Raw genomic sequence first — 12734 nt, 5'->3', positions numbered from 1 at the left:
TTCCAAAGACTTGTTGGTTGCAAGAAATACGTCCGCTTTGTCTGACATGATACTTGAGCGTAAACGTTGCGCCAAAAAAAAAAGAAAAGAACAGGGCTTGTCTCCGTTTTCTCTTTTAATTTTAGAAATGCCAAGGACTTAATTCATGTCCATATTGATCCAAGATCCTTTACCCTCAAGCTCATAATTAAAATTAAAGCATAATGAACACTTGTGTGTATGTACATGTGTGGGAGCTCAAAGAAAAAGAGACTTTAGATTGTCGACAACACATTTGTCATGAGATTTAGCCCGTATCATTAAACGGAATGTAAGTGCAATGAGTCTCATTCGGCATCATCAATTTAACTTTCAACTTGTCATCATTTTTCTACAATGAAAGCTGCTATTCCTTAGTGGAATCTGCCACTTTGACCAGTCCGGACCGAGAGAGAGTGAACTTGACTCCATGGATTAAAATCCAACCGAGCCACGATGATGGAGAAGAGTGGCAATGTCGTATGAAGAAGAACTCTTAACCTCATTCGCAAAAGAGCCTACTAGAGAGAGTCATCGACCATGGATGACGGGTAGTCCTTGCTTCAAGTGGCCGTCAACTCTTACTTGTGAAAGTGATGAGCCATTGCCTAACCGTTAACACCATTCTCCTATCATCACCAACCTCTCTTTGTACACCCCACTTAAATACATGCCTTTCAATGCTCCTCTTACAAGCCAATCTCTCTCTATCTCTCTCTCTCTCTCTCTCTCTCTCTGAGGGTTGGCTTCAAAGAAGGGCCTGATCTGGTGCTTGAGTGGTGATCGAAGACGAAGTTCTTGGAGCTACTGCTATCTCCTCAACATCCTAGCCTTTTGCCTTCTCGGTTTTGGTTTCCTTGGTAAGAACTAAGCAAGCGATTACTTTGATATCTGAGTTTGGTTGTTCTAGTACAGATTAGTCATCCACCTTCCTACTTATCGATATCTTAAGTCTGATTCTCTCAGGTTTCGCACAACGTCCTCCAGAAATACTTTAGTTTCTCCAATGTATTTTTCTGTACTGTTCATTTCTTTTTGCTGTTTCATGTCCAATGAATTTTCTGATAAAACGAGCAATATATGACTTTCGTGTCCTTTTTGTGTCGGCTACTGGAATAATATCAAATTGCTCTTCAGTTTATTGGGAATTTGATTTTTTTTCAGCTATGAGCTCATTGTCGATTGGTAAATCCATAGGAACCAATGCATTGCGGCTGGTAAGATTAGTTGGAATGACATGACATTTTCGACATTACAGCCAACCACCTATTCAAGAAAATCGTGAGAGTAGTTCAAACCTTAGCCTAGTAAAAATCTGTGAGATCGAATGGCCACCTAGAAAACAATAAAATTATCCTGCTATGCTACTCAATGGTTGTTAGCAGAGTTTTAGCCCAATGAATGAACCCCGAGTGCAACATTATTTAATGATATTTTGACTAGTTGACCTTCTCATCTTTATTTGTCTTCAGCCAATAGAAAACTTCCTACTTTCAAGAAACCACAAAATTGTCTTTTCTTAATTCCAACTCCCAGGAGACATAAAAAAAGACTCACCAGCTATGCATTATGTGATTTGTCCTCTGAGACAAGTTTCATTTTAAAAGAAATTTTCGTGTTAACCTTGGTTTGTCTGTCAGAAAATATTGCAGCATGGGGGAGATGACAGGCTTCCAGTTGGGTGTGATTGGAGCTCTCTTTCTATCAGTGGCATCATCCGTGTCCATTGTCATCTGCAACAAGGCTCTAATGAGCAATCTGGGCTTCCCTTTCGGTAAACGAAACTCATTTAAGTAGATTCTGATTGTCGATTTTTTTCTTAGTTTTCAAGTGTGAACATGAGGTAAAATTCTCTCTTTTTCTTTGGTTGAATGCAGCCACAACTCTCACCAGTTGGCACCTGATGGTTACATTTTGCACACTACACGCGGCTCAACGTTTGAACTTCTTCGAATCAAAGGCGATTGACTTGAAGACTGTGATGCTGTTTGGCATTTTGAATGGAATTTCAATTGGCTTTCTAAACTTGAGCCTTGGTTTCAACTCCGTCGGATTCTACCAGGTTCCTATACCAGGCTGTTTACCAATAGAAGCATTTACAACTTAGAACGTTTGCACAATCTTAGTTTAGTATTCAAATTGCTTCCTCATTCAGTTCCTCTAATTTCTTATTTTGGCAGATGACAAAACTGGCTATTATACCATTCACCGTTCTACTGGAAACTCTTTTCCTCAAAAAGCAGTTCAGGTAACAGATCCATTGATCCAGTTGCTTGAAGACGGCTTCCTTTTTTCTTCTATACATTTTCTGAGACAACTTCTTCTGTTCTTGCAGCCAGAAGATAAAATTCTCTCTATTTGTCTTGATTTTGGGGGTGGGCATCGCGTCCATTACCGATCTACAACTTAATTTTGTGGGAACAGTGCTCTCTGCTCTGGCCATCGTCACAACCTGCGTCGGCCAAATTGTATCCTTCCTTTTACTAATTTTTATCTTTCTGACAAGGTGCACCTGAATTCATGGAAGTATAGTCACTGATGTCTCATACTAAATCGATGTGGATTCATTTGTTGGATGCACTTCTTGAGAAAACTCCAAAGGAGCATACATAAGTGCAAACTTTGAGCTTCCACATCCTTACACATTACCTTCTGATTTTTGTGGACGGCCTTTTCTCTTATGGAGATGGATATGAAGTGTTTCCCTTAACAATTTTCCCCTCTTCAGTTGACAAACACCATACAGAAGAAGCTCAATGTCTCCTCCACACAGCTGTTGTACCAGTCAGCACCTTTCCAAGCAGCCATTCTCTTTGTCTCAGGCCCTCTAGTGGATCAATCCCTCACCAAGCAAAATGTCTTTGCTTATAAGTACTCTCCCATAGTCTTGGTAAGCAACAAATCTATTCCACTCGTCATCGATTCTTCTTGGTTTTTCACGGTTCACTCAAACTATATGATCACGCGATCCTGAGCCTTAGACCCACTCGAATCGATATCATCAATTATATCATCATGTAACCGCATCGTGAATGGACACGTCGCAGGCTTTCATCATCCTTTCCTGCCTGATAGCAGTGTCGGTGAACTTCAGCACGTTCTTGGTGATCGGGAAGACATCTCCGGTGACCTACCAAGTGCTGGGCCACCTCAAGACGTGCCTCGTCCTGGGCTTCGGCTACACATTGCTGCACGACCCCTTCACCGAGAGGAACATCATCGGCATCCTCGTCGCCATGCTAGGGATGGGCTTGTACTCCTACGTCTGCACCCAAGAGAGCAAGAAGAAGCAGTCAACAGATCTCTCCAATTCTCAGGTCCCTCCCTCCCTCCCTCTCTCTCTCTCTCCCCACATGTTTATGTACGAATCTTGAGAATATGCAGCGAGTAGGCTTGTTCACACGTCCCTTTCTTGTATATTGTCAGGTTAAAGAGAAGGATACTGAACCGCTTCTCGATGGGAAGAGCCTGGGCTATCAAGATAAAGAAAATCAAGATGCCAAGAAATCTAGCAGAGACTCCTTTGTCTGAGATTCAGCAAGAAAGCTGGCATTTTCTTTTTCACTTTCGCTTTTGACGGGGTTCCCTTTCTCTCTCTCTCTCTCTCCATTTCCTTAAGACTCAATTTCGAGTGTAAATGAATTTTATCAAGTGCAATAATATTCTTTCCCCACATTTCAGGGTTCATGCAATGATATCTTAATACTGAATGATTGCCATCTTGCATATTAACTTAGATAATAAATTCTCAATCTTAGAAAGTTGTATTTCTGAGACTCGAAGGAGTTAGATAAATACCCATAGTTTATAAATAGGGGCATGCTTTGGTAAATTAATATTTTTCAATGTATAGATAAATTTCATGTCATCAGGAAAATTTTAATTCTAATTTAATTTTGGGATAGGTGAACTAGTAGTCCTAAAATTTATCATATAAGTATAATTGAATCCTAAAACTTTCAAAATGTGCAATTAAGTCCTAAAAATTTATTATAAAAATGCAATCGCATTCTAAAACTTTCAAAATATGCAATAAACTCTTAAACTTGTCGACAGTGGAATTAAGTCATAAAACTTTCAAAAAACATTATCAATAAAAAGACTTGATTTGATCAATTTAACAAATTTTAGAACTTGATTGTACTTTTTGAAAGTTTTAAAATTTCATTGTATTTTTATAATAAATTTTAGGACTTTCAATACTTTTATTTTTTAATATTATTAGTCTATGATTTTTATCTAGATCTCAATTATATCGGTAAGTCATTGGAAGGTACCGATTCAACCTATTATTTAAATAAATAAATAAAATGTGGGCCGATGGCTGATGCATGTACGCTAAGCCCATCTCCACCGTTCCTCGTGTGGGCCCGGCGGTGGGGGCCGTTAACAGTTATCTGTTAGGCTTGATTTATGATGTGGTACGTACGACGAGGCAACGCTTTAATTAAAATAATATAAAAATGATCATTTCAATCTGCCTCCAATCTTGGTCTGACGTATCGTACGCAAAATCAGTTAACTTTAACAGAAAGAAAGCGAGGAACTTTGCTTCAGATTTTGTCATCTTCTTCGCTTCCGATTCTTGGAGGCGCCGTTCGCCGTCGCCGTCGCCGTCGCCAGCCGCCGGCTCCGGCGGAGGAGAGCACGCGGTTTCCGGTTCGCCGACCTCCCGAGTTTCCGCACGTACCTGTTGCAGTGTGGGAGGGGAGTTTCGAGACCGGTTCTGGGTGGCGGATTTGTCGGAGGAGTGCGAGCGGGTTTTCCGTCGGTCGGATCGGATGGAGGGCTGGTTGTATCTGATCCGCTCCAATCGGCTCGGCCTTCAGTTCTCCAGGAAGCGCTACTTCGTCCTCGACGATCACTGTCTCAAGTGCTTCAAATCTGCTCCTCCTTCTCCCGATGAGGTCCCGTCCTCTTCTTCTTCTTCTTCTTCGCACCGTCTAGTTTGCATGCGCTTCAGTTCTTCGAAGGTTTGTTTGGCTGAGACGGAGGTGCTGCTTTACGGTCGAGGAACTTGCGTGCCAAGCGGGCTGAATGGACTGCTCTGTTTCTATTGATTCTTTTTTGAAGTCACGAGTTGACAACAATTTGAGCGAGCTTGTCGTGCACTTTTTGATGGGATCATTTGGCGGTAGTTTTACTATCTGAGATCAACCTCCCCGCGTGCTGATGTTGACGAATGGAGATGGTTTTGATCTGTTTAACGTTGCAGAATGTTGTCTGATGGCTCTGTCTAGATCTTATTCCACCACAAAATCGGGGTGCTAGAGTGGGATTTTTATTATTTTTTATTATTTTTTTTATCGGATGGGTTTTCAAATTGCTAGTGTCGGTCAAATAGTGACTTTAGTTGCATCGATTTATACTGGTCTCTCGAGATTTGATGCTGTATTTGGTCGTTCTCGCTCTCTGCTTGTACTTTATTCATTTATGGTCGATTCGGTAATACAGCGCACACTGCTTGTGCCTGACTTTTGGGCCACATTCTTGGCTCTCACTACTTTAATTGATTGTGATGTGCTGGTATTGTACTATTTCCACTCCATAAATAAGAGTTGATGTGATATTTTAGGTAGATTGATAACAATCTTGGTAATTCAGTTGTTTGCCTATCGTTTGGATAAATTGCCCTACTAGTTTTACTGTGTTGCACAGGAGATCCTCCGAGAAATATGTGAAGTTGGTCTATAGTTGTTACCTTACTTCTGATGTTGGATGAATATTCAAATCCCGTTTACCAATTTTATTTTATTTTTTTATTTTTAAAAAGAACATCTAAGTTTTGGATGCTGGCAGTGGATAAACGCATTATCCTGGAGACTGTTTGGTTTGATAAAGATGCGATGCCTTTGGTTTGCTCGAAATCAGATTCACAAGGTTAAATATTGCTGCTGTCAGACAGCGCGAGTTCTTAAAGTCTTGGTAGTGTTTTTTCAATTGCAATGTATGTTAATGTGAAAGGGGCATGAAGGTTTAGTCACATTGTATGCAAAGCTATCCGGTATAGGGACATTTCAGGAGATTGATTTGATTTAGGCATGGAATCAATAATTGTCAATGCCTCTAATTGAGGAAGGAACCTGGTTAATATGAGGATCCTTTCTGGGCCACTTGATTCAATCCCAGTACTAGGATGTGTCAAAGAAAATCTTGTACACTTTCTTTTTCTAGTGGGACCTGCTCTTACTATAACTTCACATTCTGTCTTAAAATAAGCATTTCATCCCTCTGTACTTGGGTCCTAGAACATGGTAACGATAAGTATCTGCAAATTTCACTTGTTCTGAGAACACTTAATCATGTGCTTCATTTTTATCTCAGGATCCTGTGAGAAGTGCGATTATTGATTGCTGTATCCGAGTCGTGGACAATGGAAGAGAAAGCATTCATAGAAAAGTATGGTCATTTATTTATTCTTTCCACCAGGAGTCAATCAACTAATGTTTTTATCCATTAACTGCAGTTTGATGTACTTGAAAAAAGCTTTTTATGCTAACAGGTGTTCTACATATTTACACTTTATAATACGTCAAATCACAATGACCAACTCAAGGTACAAGAGTAAATGTGACTACCATTTAAAGATTTTGTCGAATTTCTCATCTTTTAACTTGAGGTACTATACCAAATAGCTGGGAGCATATCGTCCTGAAGAAGCAGCGAGATGGATTCATTCCTTCCAGGAAGCAGCTATTAAGGTTCAAATTTTTAGCATTAGTGGGCAAGACATGCCTTATTTGGACTACAGGCTAATTGCTTTGTTTTCTCTCTAGGGTGGTCCAGATCTTGGTGCTAGTGCTCTGGACTGCTCAACAACGAGCTGGCAGTCATTAGGGTATGAAGAGTTATACGATATGTACACTGAAGCACTAGGTTTATTATTGTCATGTCTGTTGTCTAAATGCTGTTGATAAGACAAATTATAGCTGATGTTTTATGTTGAGATTAGCCCCTATTCTTATTTTGGCTGCTAATAATCTGTTTGGGTCTGTAGATTAAGTGGTTCCAACAGAGTAAGTCATGCTATTCCAGTAGACTGGACGCGTGGTACATCCAACCATACAGATCTAGTGGCATCAGATGTCGTTGCCCCTTCACCATGGACAATCTTCGGTTGCCAGAATGGTAATATGTACTTCCTAGCGTACTCTTGATTTATCTTTCTCTATTTCCTAAGACATAGATCTATGCAGGTTTGAGGCTTTTTAAAGAAGCAAAAGACCAGGATTCTCGTGGGAAGGTTAGTTAGCTGTTCCTTTCTCTCATTTGCTGGTTTCAATGAACTAATTGATTGCTGAGCAAGCAACTTGCAACCTTTTCTCCTCCACAGTGGGATGACCATCCTGCAGTAATGGCTGTTGGTGTGGTTGATGGCACATCAGAAGCCATTTTTCAAACTCTCATGTCTCTTGGTCCCTCAAGATCAGAGTAGGTCCTCTTTGTCAGATATATTCCATCTGCAAGTGACCTATAGGCTTCGATGTTATTTTTAATATGATCTTTGAAAAGAACTTATAGGGAGATTCAGAAGAATGCCGTGTCTTCCTCCAATTTTACACATTGCTCTAAATTTTGCCTGTCTATGAAATTTCCAATCCAACAGATGGGACTTCTGTTTCTATAAGGGAACGGTGGTTGAGCATCTCGATGGTCACACTGATATCATTCACAAGCAGCTGTATAGCGATTGGCTACCTTGGTCAGTTGAAAATTTTAGCAATCACAATTTTTCTAGAAGGCATCTTAAAATTTGCTTCATTTGTGGCTCTCTCATTTATATGTGATGCATTCAGGGGAATGAAATGTAGAGATCTGTTGTTGCGTCGATATTGGAGAAGAGAAGATGATGGAACATACGGTATGCACTCTATTGAATATTAGTTACAGGTTACATCTTTTTCTGAATCCAGTAAACTATGAGGTGACATCTTTGGCCTACTATTTTGCAGTCATTCTCTATCATTCAGTCTTCCACAAGAAGTGCCTCCCACAGAAAGGCTTTGTCCGAGCATGCCTAAAAAGTAATGTATGCTCGAATCGCATTTAATGTATGCAACTTATTCAGTTCCATTGCTATATCAGCCCCGATATTTCATCCCCTAGACAAAAAGTCTCAGGGAAAGAATGGCGAAAATTAACGTGTTCATCTGAATCTCTGCTCACGAACATGAACTTAATTATTTGTTTGGGTGGTGAACCTGCATGATCATACTTTGGGTCCTGCGAAGCACACAATTTCTGAGGCAGTGGAATTTTTCTATCTGCAGGTGGAGGATATGTCATTACTCCAGTGAACCAAGGGGAACAATCAGTAGTAAAACACATGCTTGCTATCGATTGGAAATATTGGAAATCTTACATCCGAACTTCTTCAGGCCGGAGTATTACAATCAAAATGCTTGGCAGAGTTGCTGGTGAACCTGATATGTGCATAATTAGTTATATCTAATAAGATTGCTCCCCTATGGACTCTTCCAGTGTTATCTGAAAGCAACTAGCTTTTGTGTTTTTGCAGCATTAAGAGAGTTGTTTTTAGCAAAAATAGGGAATTTTTGCTCAAACTTTTCATCAGGAGAGCTGTCAAGAAATGTTATGTTGCATGACGATAGACTTGTGCAATCATTAAGGGATGGTAGGGCAGCGGAAGAGATGAGTGATGGATCAGCTAAGGCGCCGTCAGAGCATGCTAGCCTTGTCAGCCTAAACGATGCTGCTGATGAGTTCTTTGATGTACCCGAGCCATCAGATGACCAATCAGAAAGCAGTTGGTCTCATGATTTTGTGCCAGAAATTTCCCCTCAGGTACCAGCTTACATAGAATGGTTATGACCGGGTGATTTAATCCTAAATCGATAGTTGATGGAGTTCTCATTAGTTTTACATCAAGGCACATGGCCTCGTGCTCTCCATGTTTGGAGTTTCTCATGTGATTCCTATTCCGCCTTCACATCGCAGGGACGTCATCCAAGATTATCAACTGCTGCTGGTTTTGTGAGAAAATTACACGACCTTGCAGGTGAACAGAATTATATTGGAGCACCTATAAGCTTATCTAATTGTCCTACCCATTTGCTGCACGCTTTTCTGTCTTAAAAGGCCATCTCATGAGGAGCAGGACCTATATTATTGGATGTGCTGACAATTGAGACTTTTGTATGTTGTAGTTCAGAAGAGGGGCTATGTTGACTTACAAGAGATGGTGATAGAAGACATTGTCTCATGTTGCTATGGAACTACTCTTCCTAAAGATCCAACTTGCATGTTGACTTCCAGCTGGACTGAGGCAGACCCTTCTACTTTTTTAATCCGTGGAAAGAATTATTTAAAGGACCATCAAAAGGTGTGTACAGTGCACAGATTAGCCAGAGCGCCAGCTCCGGATGGCACTTGCTCATACACTGCCTGGTATATTCATATATATGAACATGACCCGTTGAAGTGTTAACAGAAACAAAATGGTGTCTACTGGCAGATGACTCTAATTTTACATTATGGATTTGAGTTGAAAACTATGCCTGATTAATGATTGTGCTTTGTTGTATTTTCTTCTCTATCATTCTGAACTGATGATCCTTTGTGGGAAGTTCCGCTAGCCACTGAATAAGGTTCCACCTTTACCTGTTGGCAGAGATGATTTTTTTTTGGGATTTTGTTAACAAATTGCCTATATTGAGGAGTAACTTATGTGCTATAGAACCACCCCATTCGGTGGCTGTGTTGGTATGCGCTCAGACCCTCTTTGCGGAAGGGCGAGAGTTCAAACCCCCAAGGTTGCATACTGCGCAGTTTATTAGTGGTCTTAAGTGCGACGTCGTGGTGGTGGGTCCTGCGCTAGCGTTGCTCCAGGTTTACGTCGCCGGCTGCCGGCTGTATGACGGTTCCTGGGTATCAAAAAAAAAAAAAAAAAAAAAAACTTATGTGCTATAGAAATGCAAAAGGAGTAGTCTTTGCATGATAAAATATTCTCAAAGAGTGAAATCATTGTAAACTGTTCATTTTGAAACTATAGTAGTACATATAGTTGGCCAAGGCACTTTTCTTTTCCTTTTGTTATTATTATTATTATATATTTATTTTTTTTGCCAACAAGACCACTTTAATTGTTATCTCAGAGAACCATTGATTAGTTGGCTTCTGTGGACTCTGTTTATGCAATGGATCCACATAAAACAAGGTGAATGAATTGACAGTTAACTCTTCGGTGAAAGTACCTAGTGGTGAAGTTTTTTTGATCTGACAAAATGTTCTTGTAGAGTTATTTCTTGATAGAAATACATCATATTTCTCTCTGATGTTATTGCTTCTGAACTGTCCTCCAGGTTAAAGCGAAAGGAACCTTGATGCAAATGGTTGCTGCAGATTGGCTAAGATCTGACAAAAGGGAAGATGACCTAGGAGGAAGGCCGGGGAGTATTGTTCAGGTTCAAACTTAAATCCAATAATTTGAATGACCTCTTTTCTACATTCACATGCGTTTGCCTCAATATGGTGACATTTATAAGTTTTCTGAAGGTGCTGACTTTGTTATGCAGAAATATGCAGCCCAGGGTGGAGCAGAGTTCTTCTTTATTGTGAACATACAGGCAAATATTTTCTCTTATCTATGTTAATCGACCTTGATGTCAGTGCCATTATCAGTTATAAAGATTCATGTCCTGTGAAGCAGGTACCTGGATCAACAACCTACAGCCTAGCACTATACTACATGATGAGCACTCCCCTGAAAGATGCACCCTTACTCGAGAACTTTGTCAAGGGGGACGATGCATATAGAAATTCAAGGTTCAAGCTAATACCTTATATTTCAAAGGTCAGTATCCTTCATGATTGTTTTAACATTTAATAATGTAGCAGCGTACTTTTCTGATTTTCACTGAATCACCTGACAAGATGGTTTATCTACCCCATGTACTGCACAGGTAACCATAAACAATTCACTTATTCTACTCAAGTTTACCTCGTGATTTGTTTTCTTGAGGGTCAATCTCACCTCAGTTAGATGACTATCCTAGAACATGACTAGACAGAAAAGTATCTGCCTCCAATTAGTTGCTATTCTATGCAGATTAGCTCAATTAGATGTATACATTTTGTTTAGTGGCCTGACCACCTTCTTTTGTATGTTCCATAAACCTTGTTAATTATTTTCCTTATTTTTCAGGGTTCCTGGATAGTCAAGCAGAGTGTGGGAAAGAAAGCCTGTCTTATTGGGCAGGCACTGCAAATCAATTATTTTTATGGGAGTAACTACTTGGAGGTAACTCCAATGCATTCCAGCTTCATGGGATTCTATTACTTGAATTTGGCATGGCAGTATGGGATATATATTGGAATACAATGGTGCATTGGTATTGATAGTCTTAAAAGAATTTTCATCTTGGCATTCAGATGTTCTTTTGACCGTTTTGCCACTGAACACAGAGCAGTATGCTTAGCCATTTGTCATTTCTTCTTGTATTCATCCCATTTGTGCAATTTGCCTTATTGATCATGTAACATTATCACAATGCTTGTCCTTGGGCCTGACAGTTGTTAACCCATTCACTGCATTGAAAGACTGAAATTATGAATCACAAATTGAGATATCATGTTGAAAATTTCCACGCTAAAGCATGCTAACCCCTAAATACGCATTACAGCTTGGGATCGACATCGGATCATCAACAGTTGCCAGGGGAGTGGTTAGTCTGGTACTCGGTTACCTTAACAACCTGGTTATCGAAATGGCATTCTTGGTGCAGGTAAAAGTGTTCATGTCGTTTAAGTTGTTACAGAAGTTTCATTTGGCCATCTTAATGTTCACTATGCAATTGTTCCGCCAACTACTACTTCATATTCGTTTCAGTCCCTCTTATTTTATTTCTGAACCACACTAATGCACGGATTCTGTTCTCATCAGGCTAACACAGAAGACGAGCTGCCTGAGTATCTTCTGGGCACTTGCCGGCTTAACCATCTGGATGCGGCAAGATCAGTTCTACTCAAACAGTGACATGGTATCTCCTGTTATCTGTATATAATCAACCAGCATAACAAGCCTTTGCTTCTTAGAGCTGCAGAAGAAAAAAGGGAGTGTTGGAGTTTGTGATTTTCAGTACAGATGGACATTCGTTGATTCAATCACATTGAACGTGGCAAATTGGCATTCTACCAGAAAAACAACAAAGAAAATCGACAAGCATGTTGGGATTCTTCACTTCATAGTGTTTTTTTTATTCTTTTTTCCCAACGAAGAAGCGCTTTTCACGGTGATGATGCCACATGTCCTTATCATCTTAAATGAGTGGGAAAAGAAAAGAAAAGAAAAGAAAAGAAAAGAAAAGGGGAATGGGGTTTCTTCCCTTTTTTTTTTCCCATTTTCTAATCATACAAAATACGAAGATAATGGCCACAACCACCACACAAAGCCACTAAACATAGATTATGGCTAACATGGTTCATGTGGACAGATGGACAGATGAATGTAGCTGCTTGGGGGGTCCATCCCATGTTGACAGAACCCCAGAATAAATAGCAAAGGTCAAAAAAGCCCAACATTCCGTAGTGGGCAAAGCATCGAAAAGGACATTGCCCCTCGATTTCTGTCTTGTTCACGGACGCTTGGGTCGCCCCCTATGAGCTTCTTCCGTTCCCGATGCCCTCGATATTGGTTTTCCTTCTATTCCAGATTTCAAACCCACAGAGAGCTGAGTGGAGCTGGCTGTGTGAGTGGT

At 40.2% G+C, this 12734-nt stretch overlaps 2 protein-coding genes across 2 annotated transcripts; both read left to right on the top strand.

The window, feature by feature from the left end:
- Nucleotides 1–624: 624 nt before the first annotated feature.
- Nucleotides 625–3710, top strand: LOC104432885 (UDP-xylose transporter 1). The gene is made up of 8 exons (XM_010045458.2): nt 625–878; nt 1659–1792; nt 1896–2080; nt 2199–2266; nt 2354–2486; nt 2747–2908; nt 3066–3335; nt 3445–3710. The coding sequence occupies exons 2-8, from the start codon at nt 1672–1674 to the stop codon at nt 3547–3549; spliced, it is 1044 nt and encodes a 347-aa protein (XP_010043760.2). The 5' UTR covers nt 625–878; nt 1659–1671; the 3' UTR covers nt 3550–3710.
- Nucleotides 3711–4466: 756 nt separating this feature from the next.
- On the top strand, nt 4467–12267 carry LOC104432884 (protein ENHANCED DISEASE RESISTANCE 2). The gene is made up of 21 exons (XM_010045457.3): nt 4467–4925; nt 6343–6417; nt 6521–6574; nt 6654–6719; nt 6795–6856; nt 7016–7146; nt 7215–7261; nt 7352–7449; nt 7625–7720; nt 7815–7879; nt 7971–8042; nt 8289–8435; nt 8537–8823; nt 8977–9037; nt 9186–9361; nt 10341–10442; nt 10554–10604; nt 10688–10831; nt 11183–11278; nt 11661–11762; nt 11921–12267. Exons 1-21 carry the CDS (start codon nt 4482–4484, stop codon nt 12011–12013), a joined length of 2469 nt encoding a protein of 822 aa, XP_010043759.2. The 5' UTR covers nt 4467–4481; the 3' UTR covers nt 12014–12267.
- The last annotated feature ends 467 nt before the right edge of the window (nt 12268–12734 follow it).

This window comes from Eucalyptus grandis, chromosome 2 (genome assembly GCF_016545825.1).
Source record: "Eucalyptus grandis isolate ANBG69807.140 chromosome 2, ASM1654582v1, whole genome shotgun sequence".
Taxonomy (NCBI): domain Eukaryota; kingdom Viridiplantae; phylum Streptophyta; class Magnoliopsida; order Myrtales; family Myrtaceae; genus Eucalyptus; species Eucalyptus grandis.
This window is presented reverse-complemented; position numbering and strand designations above follow the sequence as displayed.